Genomic DNA, 15138 nt, shown 5'->3' on the forward strand with positions numbered 1-15138 from the left:
ACTGTAGATGAACAGAGGCCAGAACTCGGGTCATACAAGTTCTGTATTTGAGAAAGAAATTATCCCCTAGATTACCAGATACTCACGAAAGACTTTGGTCTTCCTCACTTAAGCAGTTCTCTTGATTTCTCAATGGAGCTATTACAGTGAGGAGTTTTAAGTTATAGGATGGACACAGGTTCACAACAGCATGTGAACAGAGGAGCCAAGAACTGTTATTTGCACAGAAAGTCACAAGTGTGCTATAGTTCTCACGCATAAATGGGCACGTACAGTTTTATCCTCCCTCCAATTCATTCTTATTAAAAGCTTCCTATGTTTTAACTGCAGCAGCTCTTTGGTCCTAAAATCAGTTTCCTCAGTTGCGTTGCAAAGGATGAAATACCCTTGTACGCAGCTTGTGACAACTCAATTTGTCCAATAAACGTAGTTAACTATAGCCCTGTACACCTCTTGAACCGACACAAGCTTTTTCAACTAAGGAGATAATGAGAAGCAGGACTCCCAGAAGACAACCAGCGCTGCTCTGCTGACTGCACTGTTAAATACCACCAGGGATTTTTTGTTTGCATGCTTTTTTCTTGTGTTAAAAGAGTCATCAAATCCATATGAGGATCAGGATTTGGAAGCCATACAAAGGCAAGCAGTTGTCCCTGAAAATATCAGCGTTTTCACAAGACTGTTTTATACTGATACTGTCAGATTTTTTCACAAAACTATTCTGTGCAGCACACAGATATCAGGGGTCCAGATATCAACACAAGTACTTGTGCTACTTTCCCCACACTGAAGATTTTTTAATCTACACAAGTAGATGACCAAGAAATTCAGTTCCTAAAACTACAAATCAACTTCCACAATCAGAGACAATCTTCGTAAGAGGCATTTCTCAAATGAGATAGAAGCACTCAGTGTTTTTTTTTATACAATCAACAACTATTTTCAAAATAATGGAAGCAATCTTGCATGATTAAGTAATCTTTTTCCTCAAAAGCACTCAAGAAAGATCATGTTTTGCTTCCAAACATCAACTGCAGATTAGCAAGCTTTTCCAGATATCTGTACACAGGAACAGGTATTTTTGGCTACGTTCTTCAACAAAGATAATTACTTTTTCGTGTATTTATGGAAGAAAAGTACAAAAACTCAAGATAAAGTACTCCTTGGAACACTTTTTATAAAAGCAAGATATCAAAGTGTTCATTATCCTATTTAGAGAGTTTACTCTGACATTTTCTTAGAATTGACTAGTAATTACCCATACTGTGTATTTTCTGTCCTAGGAATGCAGTATTCCTCTTCATCAAACAAATTTTATTTACTACTCTGTTAATTCGTATAGGCCATGAAGCATTTAAGAAATTGTAACATTTCAGGATTCAAACACTTGAATTCAAGAGCTATTTCTGGGAAGCCAAGTGTCACCACTGTTAGCACAGCATTCCTTGAAGGAAAAAAAAAAAGGAGAAACCCCCCCCAAAAAAAAGCTTACCGTGCTTTGCCATGCAGCGTGAAACTCTGGAGCTCACAGATATCGGGATGGCTAGATTTATTCTGTCACCATACATACTGAATCCAACTTCTAGATTAGTTCCTTTCAATTTAGCTTCTTGGGAGAGAGCTTCTCCCTTCTTACCAGTCTCGGAGAGGAATTAACTCCAAAAGAAAAATGTACACACACTTGTATATAAAAATCATACCTTTTTAATCAAGTTATTTGCTTGAAGCACACTACTGCATACAAGTCAGGGACATCCTCACTACAAACATGTATTTAAGTGTCCTGCCAATATTGAGTTTATATTACGTATATCTCCATATAGGTAAAGAAAACACTTTAGACATATCTGTATGTATCATCTTACCATTTCTCCTGAGGATTCCTAACAAAACTTTATCTGAGCATGTCGGTATATCCAAAACCTCAACCCTGACTCGAACTTTAGCCTTACATCCAAGCTCAGTTAGAAGAGCGGCGTATTCCACTCCCTGAGAGCAAGGCCTGCAGCAGGAACCAGCACTGCTGCCCTTCCCAGCCATCTAGGGAGCTGCTCTCCTACTGATGGATAAAAGCAGGTGTCAGTCCTACCTTTGCCACTACGAGTCCACCTGGCAGGAGGAGGAGAGCAAGCACTGAGTATCCGATGAGGAAGGACTGCAACGTGCAGGGAAAGAGCTCTACAGCTCTTGCTGGAGCTGTGTAAGTATGATAGATCTCTTCTGTGGCACAACAGCAGAGTTAAGTACAACACAGGACCTAGGAAGATTAATAAGTAATTCTTAATTAACTGAACCCTAAATATATACCTTTGTTGCTACAATACTCCTGAGAGCCCCATAACACCGACTAGGCTACCACAGAGGCATTGATTAGTACTACCACCAATTCCTACCTCCGAGGGCTGCGCTCTCTGAGTGTCTCCCCAGACACCTCTTGCCACGCAGCCTTGCAGCTGGCTGGGAGCTGGGACTGGGGCTGGCTGGGAGCTGGGACTGGGGCTGGCTGGGAGCTGGGGAAGGGGCTGGCTGGGAGCTGGGGCTGGCTGGGAGTCAGGGGTAGGGGCTGGCTGGGAGCTGAGTTGAGCAGCTGGCTTGGATCTGGGGTCAGTGTCTGGCTGGGATCTGAGATGAGTGGCTTGCTTGGATCTGGGGTCAGAGGTCAGCTGGGAATCAGTGTCAGTGTCTGGCTGGGATCTGGGGTCAGCAGCTGGCTGGCAGTCCAGGTTAGGGGCAGGCTGGCAGTCCAGGTTAGGGGGCCGGCTGGCAGTCCAGGTTAGGGTCGGGCTGGCAGTCCAGGTTAGGGGCCGGCTGGCAGTCCAGGTTAGGGTCGGGCTGGCAGTCCAGGTTAGGGGCCGGCTGGCAGTCCAAGTTAGGGGGCCGGCTGGCAGTCCAGGTTAGGGGTCTGGCTGGCAGTCCAGGTTAGGGGCTGGCTGGCAGTCCAGGTTAGGGGTCTGGCTGGCAGTCCAGGTTAGGGTCTGGCTGGCAGTCCAGGTTAGGGGTCTGGCTGGCAGTCCAGGTTAGGGGTCTGGCTGGCAGTCCAGGTTAGGGGCCGGCTGGCAGTCCAGGTTAGGGGCTGGCTGGCAGTCCAGGTTAGGGGTCTGGTTGGCAGTCCAGGTTAGGGGTCTGGTTGGCAGTCCAGGTTAGGGGCCGGCTGGCAGTCGAGGTTCGGGGCCGGGGGACCGAGGTCAGCTGGAGCTGGGTCCGCGCCATTTCCCCCGCCCCGGGCAGCTCCCGCCTCCGCCGCCGCGGGTCCCGCTCTGCCCGCGCTCCGGCCCCAAAGCGCGGGCTCCATCCATCCCCGCCCCGGGAGCAGCCGCCGGTTTCCACGGCAACGGGGACGGCGGGGATGCGGCTGCCCCGGGCCGCCCCGAGCACCCACGGGCTCGGGGATGCGGCTGCCCCGGGTCACCCCGGCTCTGTCTACAGAACCACAGAACAGAACATGGCATCGCTTGGTTGGAAAAGAGCTTTGAGATCATCGACTCCAACCGCGCCTGTCCTCTGCTGAGCCCATGTCACAGAATCATGGAGTGGTTTAGGTCGGGAGGGACCTTAACGATCATCCACCATCATCGTATCGCATCCACCGTCCGCCCCTGAGCACCTCATCCACCCGCCTTTCACACCCCTCCAGGGACGGGGACTCCACCACCTCCTTGGCAGCTTCTTCAGTGCCGGAGAACCCTTTCTGTGGAGGAGTTTTTCCTGATATCCAACCCAAACCTCCCGTGGCACAACTTGAGGCCGTCTCCTCTCATCCTGTCCCTTGTTACTTGAGAGAAGAGACCGACACCCCCTCACCACAACCTCCTTTCTGGGAGCTACGCAGAGTGACGCGGTGTCCCCTCAGCCTCCTCCAGACTAAACAACGCCAGTTCCCTCAGACGCTCCCTGAACATTCGTTCTCCACCCCCTTCCCCAGCTCTGTTCCCTTCTCCAAATGCACTCCAGACCCTCAACGTCTTTCTTGTAGTGAGGAACCCAAAATGAACTCAGGATTTGAGGTGCAGCGCCACAAGCACCAAATACAGGGAGATGATCCCTTTCCTGGTCGTGTCAGCCAAGCTGTTTCTGATCCAAGCCAGGATGTTGTTGGCCTTCTTGGCCACCTGGGCCACTGCTGGCTCATGTTCAGCCGCTGTAAATCAACACCTCCAGGTCCTTCTCTGCCAGGCAGCAGAAAAGTCCTCCTGGCCCTCCGGTTATCCCAGCCCTCCAGTCAGCCTGGCCCTCCATTCCCCCCACCAGCCCTGTATGGACTTCTGCAACCCAAACTGGGAGCCACAGCTCTTGGCCTGCGTTATTCACGCTCTCAGCATTGGAAAGGAGGGGGGGAAAACCCTGATATATATATATATTAATTTAAAACTATTTTTCAGATCACTTCAAAATTCAAATTAATTAAGATTAATTAAAAATTAAATTTAAAAAAAAGCTCTGAAAGTGATTTTTCTTCCACTTGCATCTTTAATGTAGAAGTAACTCCAGTGGGGTTGGTATTTTTAGTTTCTTGTCGCATAACAAGAGGGACGGGGACTCGCTATTCCACTGTGGTGGAGCTGCCACCCGGGAGAACAATGTGGATGGAGGTCTTCGTTTGGAGAAATGAAGGGCAGAACGTGTGTAGTGGGCTGAAGACAGGACACAGAAGGGACACTGCAGCCAAGACGTCCTCTAAGAGTGGCCTCCAGTCCTTCCCTTAATCCAGAACTATTTCCTACCAGTTCCACCGAATGCAGAGAGACAAGGGGAAAAGGAGAGTGGCTTCCCTGCCTCTCCCATCACCGACCCTGGGAAAGCCACTGCAGCAGTCACCCACCCTGCTTTATCCTTCCCCAGATGCATGCAAGAAGAACCTTTAACCCACTTGGAAGAGCTGCCCTTTTCATAGTCAAAGCATCTGTGTTCACCACCATCTTCCTTGGAATATGGATGTAGATGCTTGTGAAAAGCAAGTAAATATCTGGCCTACCTGGAGGAAAAGTCTGTATTTGCATTTCAGGCCTGGGACTGGAGGATGTAACCCCGTAAAGTAGTGAACGCAGAAGCAATATGGGATCCTAGCGCAGACCCAAGTGTCATTCTTAGTCACAGCCCTTATCATTTAATCATCTCACCAGAGCTGATGACACGATTGTTATAACCAATCATGTGATGAGTGCTAGCATCCAAGTGAGAAACTGGTTCCCAGTGTGTTGGGCCACATAAAAGTATTGCTGCTCCGAAAATTCCCACTATCATCTGAAATGAGATGAAATACTTGAACAGAAATTCATCAAAGGAAGAGACTGGAGGGTCGTGGTAATACAGGCAGGATTATGTGGCCTTGGACACCTTTATGTTCCTGTTGACTGAAGATCATTTCCACTTGTACAGTTGATTTACTATTATATCACTATATCTCTTTTACTATTATATCACCAGCTCCTCAGAGGAGAGTTCCATGGTAACTCAGGAATGTCTTGTGAGGAAACAGAGGTGGTGTAGAAAACTAACTCCAAGATGAGGTCCTACAAGGAGAGCCACTTCTGAGCAAGCAGATGAGCAGCCAAGGCTGATCTCCTGTGCTACTGACAATGCAGCGCATTCAGAAATAAGGGATTAATGCGAAACTGTTCGATGCTAGGACTTTTTGAATACCTTTGTTCACCAAAGAATATCACGTCTGAAAATCTACCTGCACTTTTTTCCAAGAAGATGTCTTGACAACAGAAAGCTTCACTGAATAACATTCACAAACATACTAAACATGCACAATGCTCCTTTGCATGAAGCAGAATGAGTATAATGTTCCAAAAATGGACAAAACCATAATCCTGTATTTGCTGCCACAAGCTATTTTAACAAGGGCACTGTGTTGGGGCCAGTAGCATCAAAACATTTTTATTTTGAATTGTATTCAATTCATCTGTTTATGGATTCATTCTACAAGTTCTACATCTCAAAGGCTACTTGGAAACTAAAAGCTGGATGTAAAAATACAAATTTGAGATCCTTTAATAACCTTTCAAACTGAAGATGGACTACAAGGTGGCAAAACCTGTGGCACTGTAATAAAAGACTTGAACTGAAGGTTAAACAAGCATTCAACAAAGACTGGTTATACCATTCAATATGTACTTTGTGATGAGAAATACACCTCTTATTTAAGGAGTTTCTTCCAACGAGAAAAAAGGCATCCCATTCTTCTCTGAGAAGAAATCCATGACAGAAACATGGAATAATCCAAGGCTTAAGCAGTTAAGAGCGCAAATCCATGAAAAATGATGCTGCAGCACATGCATCCTCAAAAATACAGCACAGTACAGGTAAGTACGATTTCTACTACTCGGGAATGCTGTTTCTATCGCAGACGTTTGGGGACGCTTGTTTTATTAACTTCACATCCTTGCACGACATCTGAGGTGATACCATGGATATTAAAAATTTCACAGGGTCAGGATTCTGAAATGTTGCTCTCACAGAATATTGGTCTCTGCTTTTTCAACCAAACACACTGCTTGAGCAAAGAAGTGTATGCCCCTGTGTCTGCCTGAAAGGATGCCAGGCAGGGGAAATGACAATCTCTGAATATCTGCATATCTAAAATCAGTGAAGCAAAGGAGAAGAGACCATCAGGGAGATTGCTAAGGTCCCTGATTCTCAGGCCCAGTGTAAATTAGAGCCCAGCTGGCAGCGGTACTCGGGAGACCATACGCTAACCGAGGATGGCTGGAGCACAGCATGTTTCAACCATATGTCTGACATACTGCCTCCCTTCCAAGGGTCTCTGGCATAGCGAGATTTGGATAGGCTCTCGCTCAGCTGGCCAGGTTCAGAGCTCTCATCTCTTCTTTGTGCTAGAACAATGGCGCTGAGGCTGCTGCGAGCTCTCCTCCTCCACAGCCCAGGAGGAGCAGCACCGCTCGGCATCACCCATTTGGTAGGAGCATGTTTCTACCACGGCATGTGGTGGAAATGCTCCAGCTGAGCCCGCCTGCATCACAAGTGGGCAGGGATAACATCGGGGGGTAGGATGCAGAAATCCTAGACCACAATACTATTATTGCTCCCTTTCCGTACTGTTAGCAGTAATGAGTCTTGTTCTGTGGTGTGTCTCGTTTTGCGAGTTAGTCACAGTCCCACAAACTCCAATTCAGTATTAATTTCATACAACAGAGGAACATCATGACCCCAAATTAATTTTTTAGTTTACCCCTTCCAGTTGTGGGGTTTTTTTTCTATTATTTAGACATTTTGCAACATAAAAGTGTGCTTAATTCTATCTTCGCATGCTGTTAGACTGAGGTTCTGTTTCAGCAGACAAGAAGTCATTCTCTTGGCTCCCAGAATTTATTTATCCACTCAGCTTGTTATCTGAGGGTCACAACAGCTTGTACCACCTTTCATTTAGAGTGGATCTGAAAGTGGAGCTGTTGAGAATATTCCCTTCTCTGCCACTGATATTAGACTTCGGCTGGTCTTTCTTTGACTACCTTGACCCTTTCTGGAATCCATCTCTGGAGGGCCTCCATCTCTGGATGAATTTGTTCCGTTTTCTTTTTGTTCCATTTTCATGTCATTGTCACGATGCTTTATTGAGCTGCTGCTCTCTCACATTCTATCCCAGCCATGCATGATCCAGACCCCTCAGTTTGTTATTTGCCAAAGAAAAAGCACAGTGAAGTGCTGCTACGTAAATAAGAAGGAGTTCACCTATGATTCTAGATGTGCCTGTGCCCAAAGATCCTAAAAACAGTAAATCATTTGATACGAAAGGATCATTATGGCTCTTTTCTTCATTCTCTGTATTCTGTTAAGTGATGTTTTTGCAGTTTAACATATTCCAGACCTTTGCTGGCAGAAGCAATGCATATAACCTCCCTTAGAAGTGTATTCAGCTGGGAGCTGCCTGGCTACACAGAATTTTATACATCGTTCAGCTAAGTCAGCGATCCATATGCAAAAATCAAGCTCTCAGGGACACCGTGTGGATTTGTGACATTCTTCAGAGTACTTTGTGTCTCTTAATAAACCAATGAATGGATTATACTCAGCCATAAAAATGTTTTTTTCCTCTCTGTGACATATATAGTATGGATAAGCTGCATTTAATAAGTAGTGGCAAACTAATGCCATGCACGTTACTTAGACAGGTTAAAACTATTCCTAGGTATTGTAACCGCTTAAGAAGAGGTGTGAGAGCACACAACAAAATGGCAATATATAAAGCGGAATGCTAACTTGGGACATCTTGATTAAGCAAATTTCGTTTTGGAAACTTTTTTTGGCTTGTAGCAGTTGGAAGCAGAAGAGACAGGCAAACCTTTCTTACCCTGTATTTCCTAACAGGCTATTTCATCTTGGCCTTCCAGTGCAGATTATTTCTTTGTATCACGCTGTTGTCATGAGTTAGGCGCTGGATAATGGATAGTTTTAAAAACAGTCCATCTGTAGTTAGTCAATAACGTAATGGTTTGTAAAGTCACTCAGCAGCAAGCTGTTTCTTGAAAAGAATAGAAGAGCATTCAAGGGAAAAGAGTGACAAGACTTGGTGATTTCCTAATGATCAGATTTTGGTCTTTGCACAGTCATGCTCACTGCTCCCAGGAACCCCCTTATCTGCCTACAAATGACAACCAATTATTTCACTTAATTAGCCAACCTTGGGTCGAGTTCCTGTTCCAGAATGATTGGCGCTGCAACTCGCTTGAAAACTTGCTCCAACTGGGAGATACCCTTAATTCTTCCTCTTTATTATTCCTCACATGTCAACTGACTGCAGCGAGTGTTGGGAATTCAAGGTGCTTAATATTTTCAGGTTTCTCACAAGAACAAACCTATCCAGCAGCTCAACGCATTCGTAACATCAGCCTTCCACACCTTCTGCTTCCATCTCACTTTCAGTGACAGCAGCGATGGTGCTAGTCACAAGATCCACGGCTGCCTGCTCTCTGCATTAGGATGCATTTCTCCCTGCTGCCCCTGTGGTCTAGGAGACAGGGCTAAACGCATTCACAGCCATGAAACCTTGCTGAAGGCAACAGAGTCACGTAGGCTTCTCTGACTGAAGGTGCGCCAGAGTCCATTTATTACTTTTGAAGCACCAATTTCTTACTTAAATCTTCTCTTGCTAAACGAAGTCCATCTAGACCACAGTGGTGTCTTAACCATTGCGACTTGGAAGAGTATTAATCTACATATAGACATCGATTCCTGCATTTTAAAGGAATAAACTCCTAATCCTCATTTATCTGTTTTTAAAATGTCATGAAATTATCCATTTTCTCTCTTATTTACTGCTTTATCTTAAAAAGCCCAGTAGAGCATGGTGTGTTTTAGAGGGGAGGGTCAGGCAGTCGATGGATTTCCTCCTGCCCTTTTTATAGTCACTGGGAATATTGGTATCATCACCAGGGAGTGAGGATCAAGCCTCAGGTTAAGATATACAATATAAGAAGTCCTGAGGTCAGGCTCAAACCTCAAGATAAGACACTTAAGGAAAAGAGCAAGGACTAAGAGAGGACGAGGGCTACTAGATTAAATTCATACAAGGCCTTCAAGAACAATACCAGCTGCAAGCTGTTCTTACTCTAATTCATACAGCACAGTGTGGAAGAGGTTGATGTTATTTTTCAATTCATGATACTTTCTTTCACACAGTCAATAAATTTTAAATCTGATCACTTCAAAATATATCTGGAACATCTTTTTGATAGGGAATTTATATTCCTTCAAATCTGCAGTTGTTTTCTGTCCTGGAAAAGATACACAGTTTGTTGGCTTTGGAAAACACAAAAAAAAAATGGGGGAAAATGAGTTGGTGTTCTTTATGGCTTCTCCTTCACACTGTCTTAAGAGTGTCAATAAACGATTTACCTGCTTATAGAAAAAAAAATGGAAGCGAGCTATGGAACAATTAGATAAAAGAACAGCTTACAGAAAGGTTCTGTCCAATTCCATTTTTAAGCACCTGCATAAAATACAAAGAACTGCCAGTAAGAAAAGAATCCGAAGTATTTATTTTGAAGTATTTATTATCTTAATAAACATGTGATAGGCATTTGGCCAGTAACTTTTAAAACACCTATGGTAAGTTATAACTTATCACTTTTAATTATAATATCCTGCAACCCAGCTCAGGAATCTTCCGCTGTAAATTTGATATTGCTTTCTAGGGAGGATAATAGAGTTGTTGCGAAAATAAGTTATGTTCCATTCTAACAGTATTTGTTCTCTTTTGTTCACTACATCCTATTTAATATTTTCCTTTGTGCATGTCTTAATAGTTGAGCTTTAAGTGAAACTCTGAAAAACAACATTAGGATTCAAAATACAGTGGAAGATTTTATTTTCGGGGGTCACAAGTAGCATAGCGAGATTTCTCTCTTAAACAATGACACTTAGTATCTCTGTAGTTCTATGAATACTTTTGAAGTGTCATATTAAAACCAATCTCTTGGCCTTCAGGCAAAGAGAAGCAATTAGTCTTGGAGTTGTGAATAAATAAAAATCCATTTATATACCCGTCCTTGACACGTACCTTGCAAATCTTAGAAACTTCATCTAGTGGGAAAAGAAATGTTAAATCACGAACAGCAATACTAATCATATTGCAATGCTGCTTCCTAAAACTGTTTAGTTTATATCAATCTTTTAAGTATTAATTCATATGTATATATTCATATATATTGAAACACAACAACAGAAAGGCGTTCACACACTTGAGTGAGAAGAAAGACCGGCACGAGCGCATACAGAGCTATAACGTGTACCTTTATTACCCTCCACGTTAAGCAAGGAAAAACTCAAAGCTCTCAAGCGCATTGTCCTTTTCTTAGGTACCATTAAAAGTTGCGTACCACGTGCCTGCCTTTTTCATCCCAAGTGCTGCCGTGTCTGTGCTTTCATCTACAAGCAAACAAACAAACACGATCTTTACTAGCCGTGCGCCCCACTTCCATCCAGCACAATGAGATGGTACCCATCGCAGATCTGTCAGGATGAGCCAGAAAACTATTCCTGCTTTCTGTTCAGCTTAATATTTTTAGATCTTCTCTTTGCCTGAACACAGAAGCACCCTATTTTTACGATGCTCTGATTGCTGTTGGAGATTCTCTCACTTGTTTTTCATTTAGCAGTTAGCAATTCACCAAGGAAGTACAAATTATGGTGCCAAGTCACCCCAAATAGTCTGCCTGCGCCCCTACAGAAAAGCTGAGCGGAACTCGGGCTGCGAGACGGGTCACAAAGTCTCTGTGGATCTCATCCTCCCCGTATCCACTTGTTGAGCCGAGTGCTGGGGAAATGAGACCACAGAGGCTCCAGCCTTGCCCAGCGCTCAGGTGAAGCTGCTGTCTGGGGACATGCTTGCGTCCGGGGGTTCTTTTAGAATAAAATCCAACCCTTTATGCCGCACTCTCACAGGCAATCTGAGAATCCCAGTCTGGGGGTCAGAGGTGACCCCCGCCAAGGATCGCACCTGGGCCAGTGGGATGGTCAAGGAAAACACATTTTAGTCTGTTCTGGATGCAAATCTCTCTGCTGACCTAGTTCTCATTCTCCTTTTCATTTCAGAAGCTCAGCTAAAAATCCATAAATTAAGGAAATTAACTGATGGAGCCTCCGGCATCTTTGTAAGCTATTTAAATCTTTAAATTTACAACATCTTCTGCATATATCAAGTAATTGAACTAACTGCAGGGATGTAACTTTAATGAGAAAATTCCCCTCTTCTCCTGTAGTTTGTACTCTAAAAAAAAAAAAAAATGGAGAAAAAGCTCCCCTTAGGAGGAAACTTTCTGTTTATTCCTGTCGCGGAAGAGAACTTTATCAAAACCCAGCGGTGTTCGGGGGGCGCTGCCCGCTCGGTCGCTGCCGGGGGCGGGCGCAGCGCTCCCCTGCGGGCTGAGCTCTGGGGCGGGCGCTCAGCGTTGCGTAACGCCCCGCGCGGCCGCGCTCCGCTAGTGGGCGCTGTGGCTCCGCGGGCGCGGGGGGCGGGAGGGGATCCTCGGGCTGTGTGCGCCTCTCCATGCGCGTCTATCTGCGTGCGCGCGCGGGGGGCGCAGGCAGCAGCCAAGCCCCGCGCACATCCGCACCAAACTTCTTCCGCGGGGACCCGCGCATCCCCCGCGGGGTTTGAGACCCGCGTCTTTAGCTGAAAGTTAAGGGAGGGCTTTGCTTTATATTTTTTAACCCTCCTTTTTTTTTTCTCTCTTCGAGGGGGGTTCCCTGCTCTCTCCCCCCCCCGCTGCGCGCCCGCGGAGCTGCGCGCCCCCGCGCCGCGCTCCCTAATTGAAATGGCGCTTTTGGCCGGGGGCGGGCTGCCAGGGCGCTCCGCAATAGCACAATGCATGTCGATAGACGTCATTTGGTTTTAATGGCCTACAGGAAATTTGGCGTTTACAATGCGAGACATTAGCAAAGGGTGAAAGGGAGGGGGAGGCGGCGGGGATGGCCGGGAATCAGCGCAGCCCCCACCCCCGCGGGGCTCCCGCCGCCCCCTCCGCACCCCGGGGCGCTGCCTGGTGGGTGGAGGGGCAATTTTTTATATTATTTATTTTAAGAACTTGATCTAGTTTATCAACAAGTGCAGAGTGGGTGCTACCCTAATTGTAACAGAGGAGTCAAGAGATGTGAGAAACGTGCCCTGTGTTACTTATTTGGGAGCTGAAAATTTATGCCTAGTTGAAAATGCCTGGGGAAATATTACATCAGACCAAATGACAATGATTAAAATCAGCTTCCCCCCCCCCCCCCCCCTTTTTCCTCCCTTCTTCTTTTCACTAAGTCTGTTGAAGGACGTGACAGTGGCCTGATCCTCCCCAACACCGAACCGTTATCCCCGGGCAGGGTCGGGGGCTGCGGGGCTCCCACCGGGGGGGGCTCTGCGGGCGCCCTCGCCTTCCCCAGCCTTATTGCATTTCAGGGGTTGTATTTTATTTTAGGGGGGGGGGGGGGAGGGAGAGGAGAAGAATAAATCTGGAGACGTTCACCAAAAGGAGGGAAAAATATCCAATTTTCATCGCAAAATTAGCTCGGGCGAGAGCAAAGGGCTGAGCTAATTGTAGCCTAATCCTCTGCCCTGCAGGCGTTTGCAAAGCCCTGAGCAAGAATTCGCTTTTTTTCCTCCTCTTCTCCCTTCCCTCTGTTATTTAGAGACGGGATTATTGCCTTTCTTCTCATAACAGCCTCGGCAGTTTCATTTAAAGGCTTTTTTTTCCCCCCCTCACACACACACACATCCGCGCACACACAAAATAAATAGAAAAGCAGCAAAAGCCGAGCGAGGGGGAGCGAGCGAGAGGAGCTTTAAAAATAATAACAATCACAGCAGGATCTGCGGAGCAAAGCTAGTCATAAAAAAGCCAAAAAGCTGAGCCCATCCCCGCACAAACCCACCGGAGCCCAAAGCCAAAGGGGGGCTCCCGCATCTCCGCCGTTCTCAAAGGTAAGGACCGAACGCGGCGGTGCCGGAGCGCGCAGCGCATCGCTTCGCATCGCATCGCTTCGCTTCGTTTCTCCGCACACTCGCTCCTTCGCTCCTTTTTTTTTTTTTTTTTTCGGAAAGTGCCTCTTTTTTTTTTTTTTTTTTTTTTTTTCCCAAACTAACTGCGGAGGAGAAGCGGCGGAGGGGTGTTTTTTTAAAGCGACAGGACGCGTTGGCAGCCTCTGTGTGTGTGTGTGTGTGTGTGTGTGTGTGTGTGTGTGCATGGTTTGTTTTGCTCCGCTCCAGCATGGGCAGCACCGGAGGAGCCCCCGGGGTGCCGCCCCGGCTCTGAGGACGCTGCGAGCCCCGACCCGGCGGACACAGCGCGGTGGCTCCGCGGTCGCGCATGGTACGCGGGGGGCGCCGGCACAAAGGGAAGGGAGGGAGGGAGGGAGGCGGTGGGGAGAAGGAGACGGGCGGGCTGTGAATGAAACTCTGGCGCCAGTGAGAGTGGAAGGCTTGGTTTGGGGTAGACTTCAAACCACTCTAGGCTATAGTTTGCATTTCTGTTCCTGCATGCGATGTGGCACACTTCTGCAAAATTAATACATTAGCCTGGCTAATGCTCACCACCATTGGCTGCGCGGAGGATGGTCAGGATCGGGAATTCGGGGCTGCCTTTTTTTTCTTTGCCTCTTTCCTTCTCGCATTCATCTAAGACATCTCCTTTCTTGTTCTGTGGGAATAAGTAAAGGACGCCATGTTGTGCTTTTTTTTTTTTTTTTTTTCCTTTTGGTCGGATTTCACCTTTGGGCAGACACCGCGTTCCCAGGGAAAGGCACAAGTTGAGTGACCGGCTGCCTTGCTCGCCGGTGATTTCCCTGACCATCAGCAGGGAAAGGCGTTTGGGTGACGTGAAACTCGCTCTAAATGGGCTGGAGACTGAGAGGGGGAAGAGGGGGGCAGGAAAAAGCCTTTTCTTCACCCCTTCCTTCCTTTTTTTTTTTCCCCCCTGGTAACCAGAGCTCCGGAGGGAGCTCCCCCCTTCCCCTGCAAAAGTTTTGGGCACCGTCTCATCTTGTCACTCGGTTCAGTGAAGCAAGCGTGGAGGTGTGTGCGGATGTTTACGGAGTTTTAATTGCGGGAGCCGTGGGGCCCGGGGGGTTGCAGCCTCCCCCACCCGCTTTGTCTTTAGGCTGGGTTCAGGGTTTAAAGCAGTTGTCTCCCCGCGGCTCTGGAGGCAGAGCCGGGCGGCCGCCGTCCCTGTTTGTAGAGACAAAGGTAATTGCCAAGTCTGTGGCTGCGCCCCTCCGGCTGGGGCCACGCCGGGCAGGCACGGGAGCGCCCGGGGACGGGGCGGGCAGGGGAGTTAACCCTCTGCTCCACCGCATCTGGGCGCTGGGGAGGGGGCACGGCTTCCCCCCGCACCCGCTCGAGGCAGGGTGGCCGCAGCCCAGCCGGGGGTCCTGCGGCCGCCTGCACCCCGAGCTCCTTTATCCCCCGGCTGCACCTCGCATGTCGCCCGCCTCGCTCCGGCTGCACCCCGCCGTGCCTCTCTTCCCACCCCAGCTCCTGCTGCACCCCATCGTCCCCTCTCCACCCCTCCTGCTGCACCCCACCATCTCCATTCCTGCCCCCTCCCTCGCCCCCAGCCCCGGACCCCGCAGACCCCTGTCGTCGTGTCGCCCCCCACTTTTCCCGGCTCCTGCTCCCCGGGAGAGAGCAGCTCC

At 47.6% G+C, this 15138-nt stretch overlaps 1 protein-coding gene across 4 annotated transcripts in view; it reads left to right on the top strand.

The window, feature by feature from the left end:
- Positions 1–12966: 12966 nt before the first annotated feature.
- The window catches only part of KCTD15 (potassium channel tetramerization domain containing 15), a 40740-nt gene continuing 38568 nt past the window's right edge, over positions 12967–15138 (top strand). Inside the window, exon 1 of one of the 4 annotated variants that reach the window (XM_054078540.1) lies at positions 12967–13429. Coding sequence is in view for 2 of the 4 variants with exons in the window: in XM_054078538.1 (XP_053934513.1) it covers positions 14339–14518 (180 nt within the window). In the remaining 2 variants the exon portion in view is untranslated. Of the gene's footprint in view, positions 13430–13630; positions 13818–14330; positions 14519–14628; positions 14690–15138 lie in introns of those variants that run through there. The other 3 variants (XM_054078539.1, XM_054078538.1, XM_009567925.2) reach the window with 3 other exon arrangements.

Source organism: Cuculus canorus, chromosome 13, assembly GCF_017976375.1.
Source record: "Cuculus canorus isolate bCucCan1 chromosome 13, bCucCan1.pri, whole genome shotgun sequence".
NCBI lineage: Eukaryota > Metazoa > Chordata > Aves > Cuculiformes > Cuculidae > Cuculus > Cuculus canorus.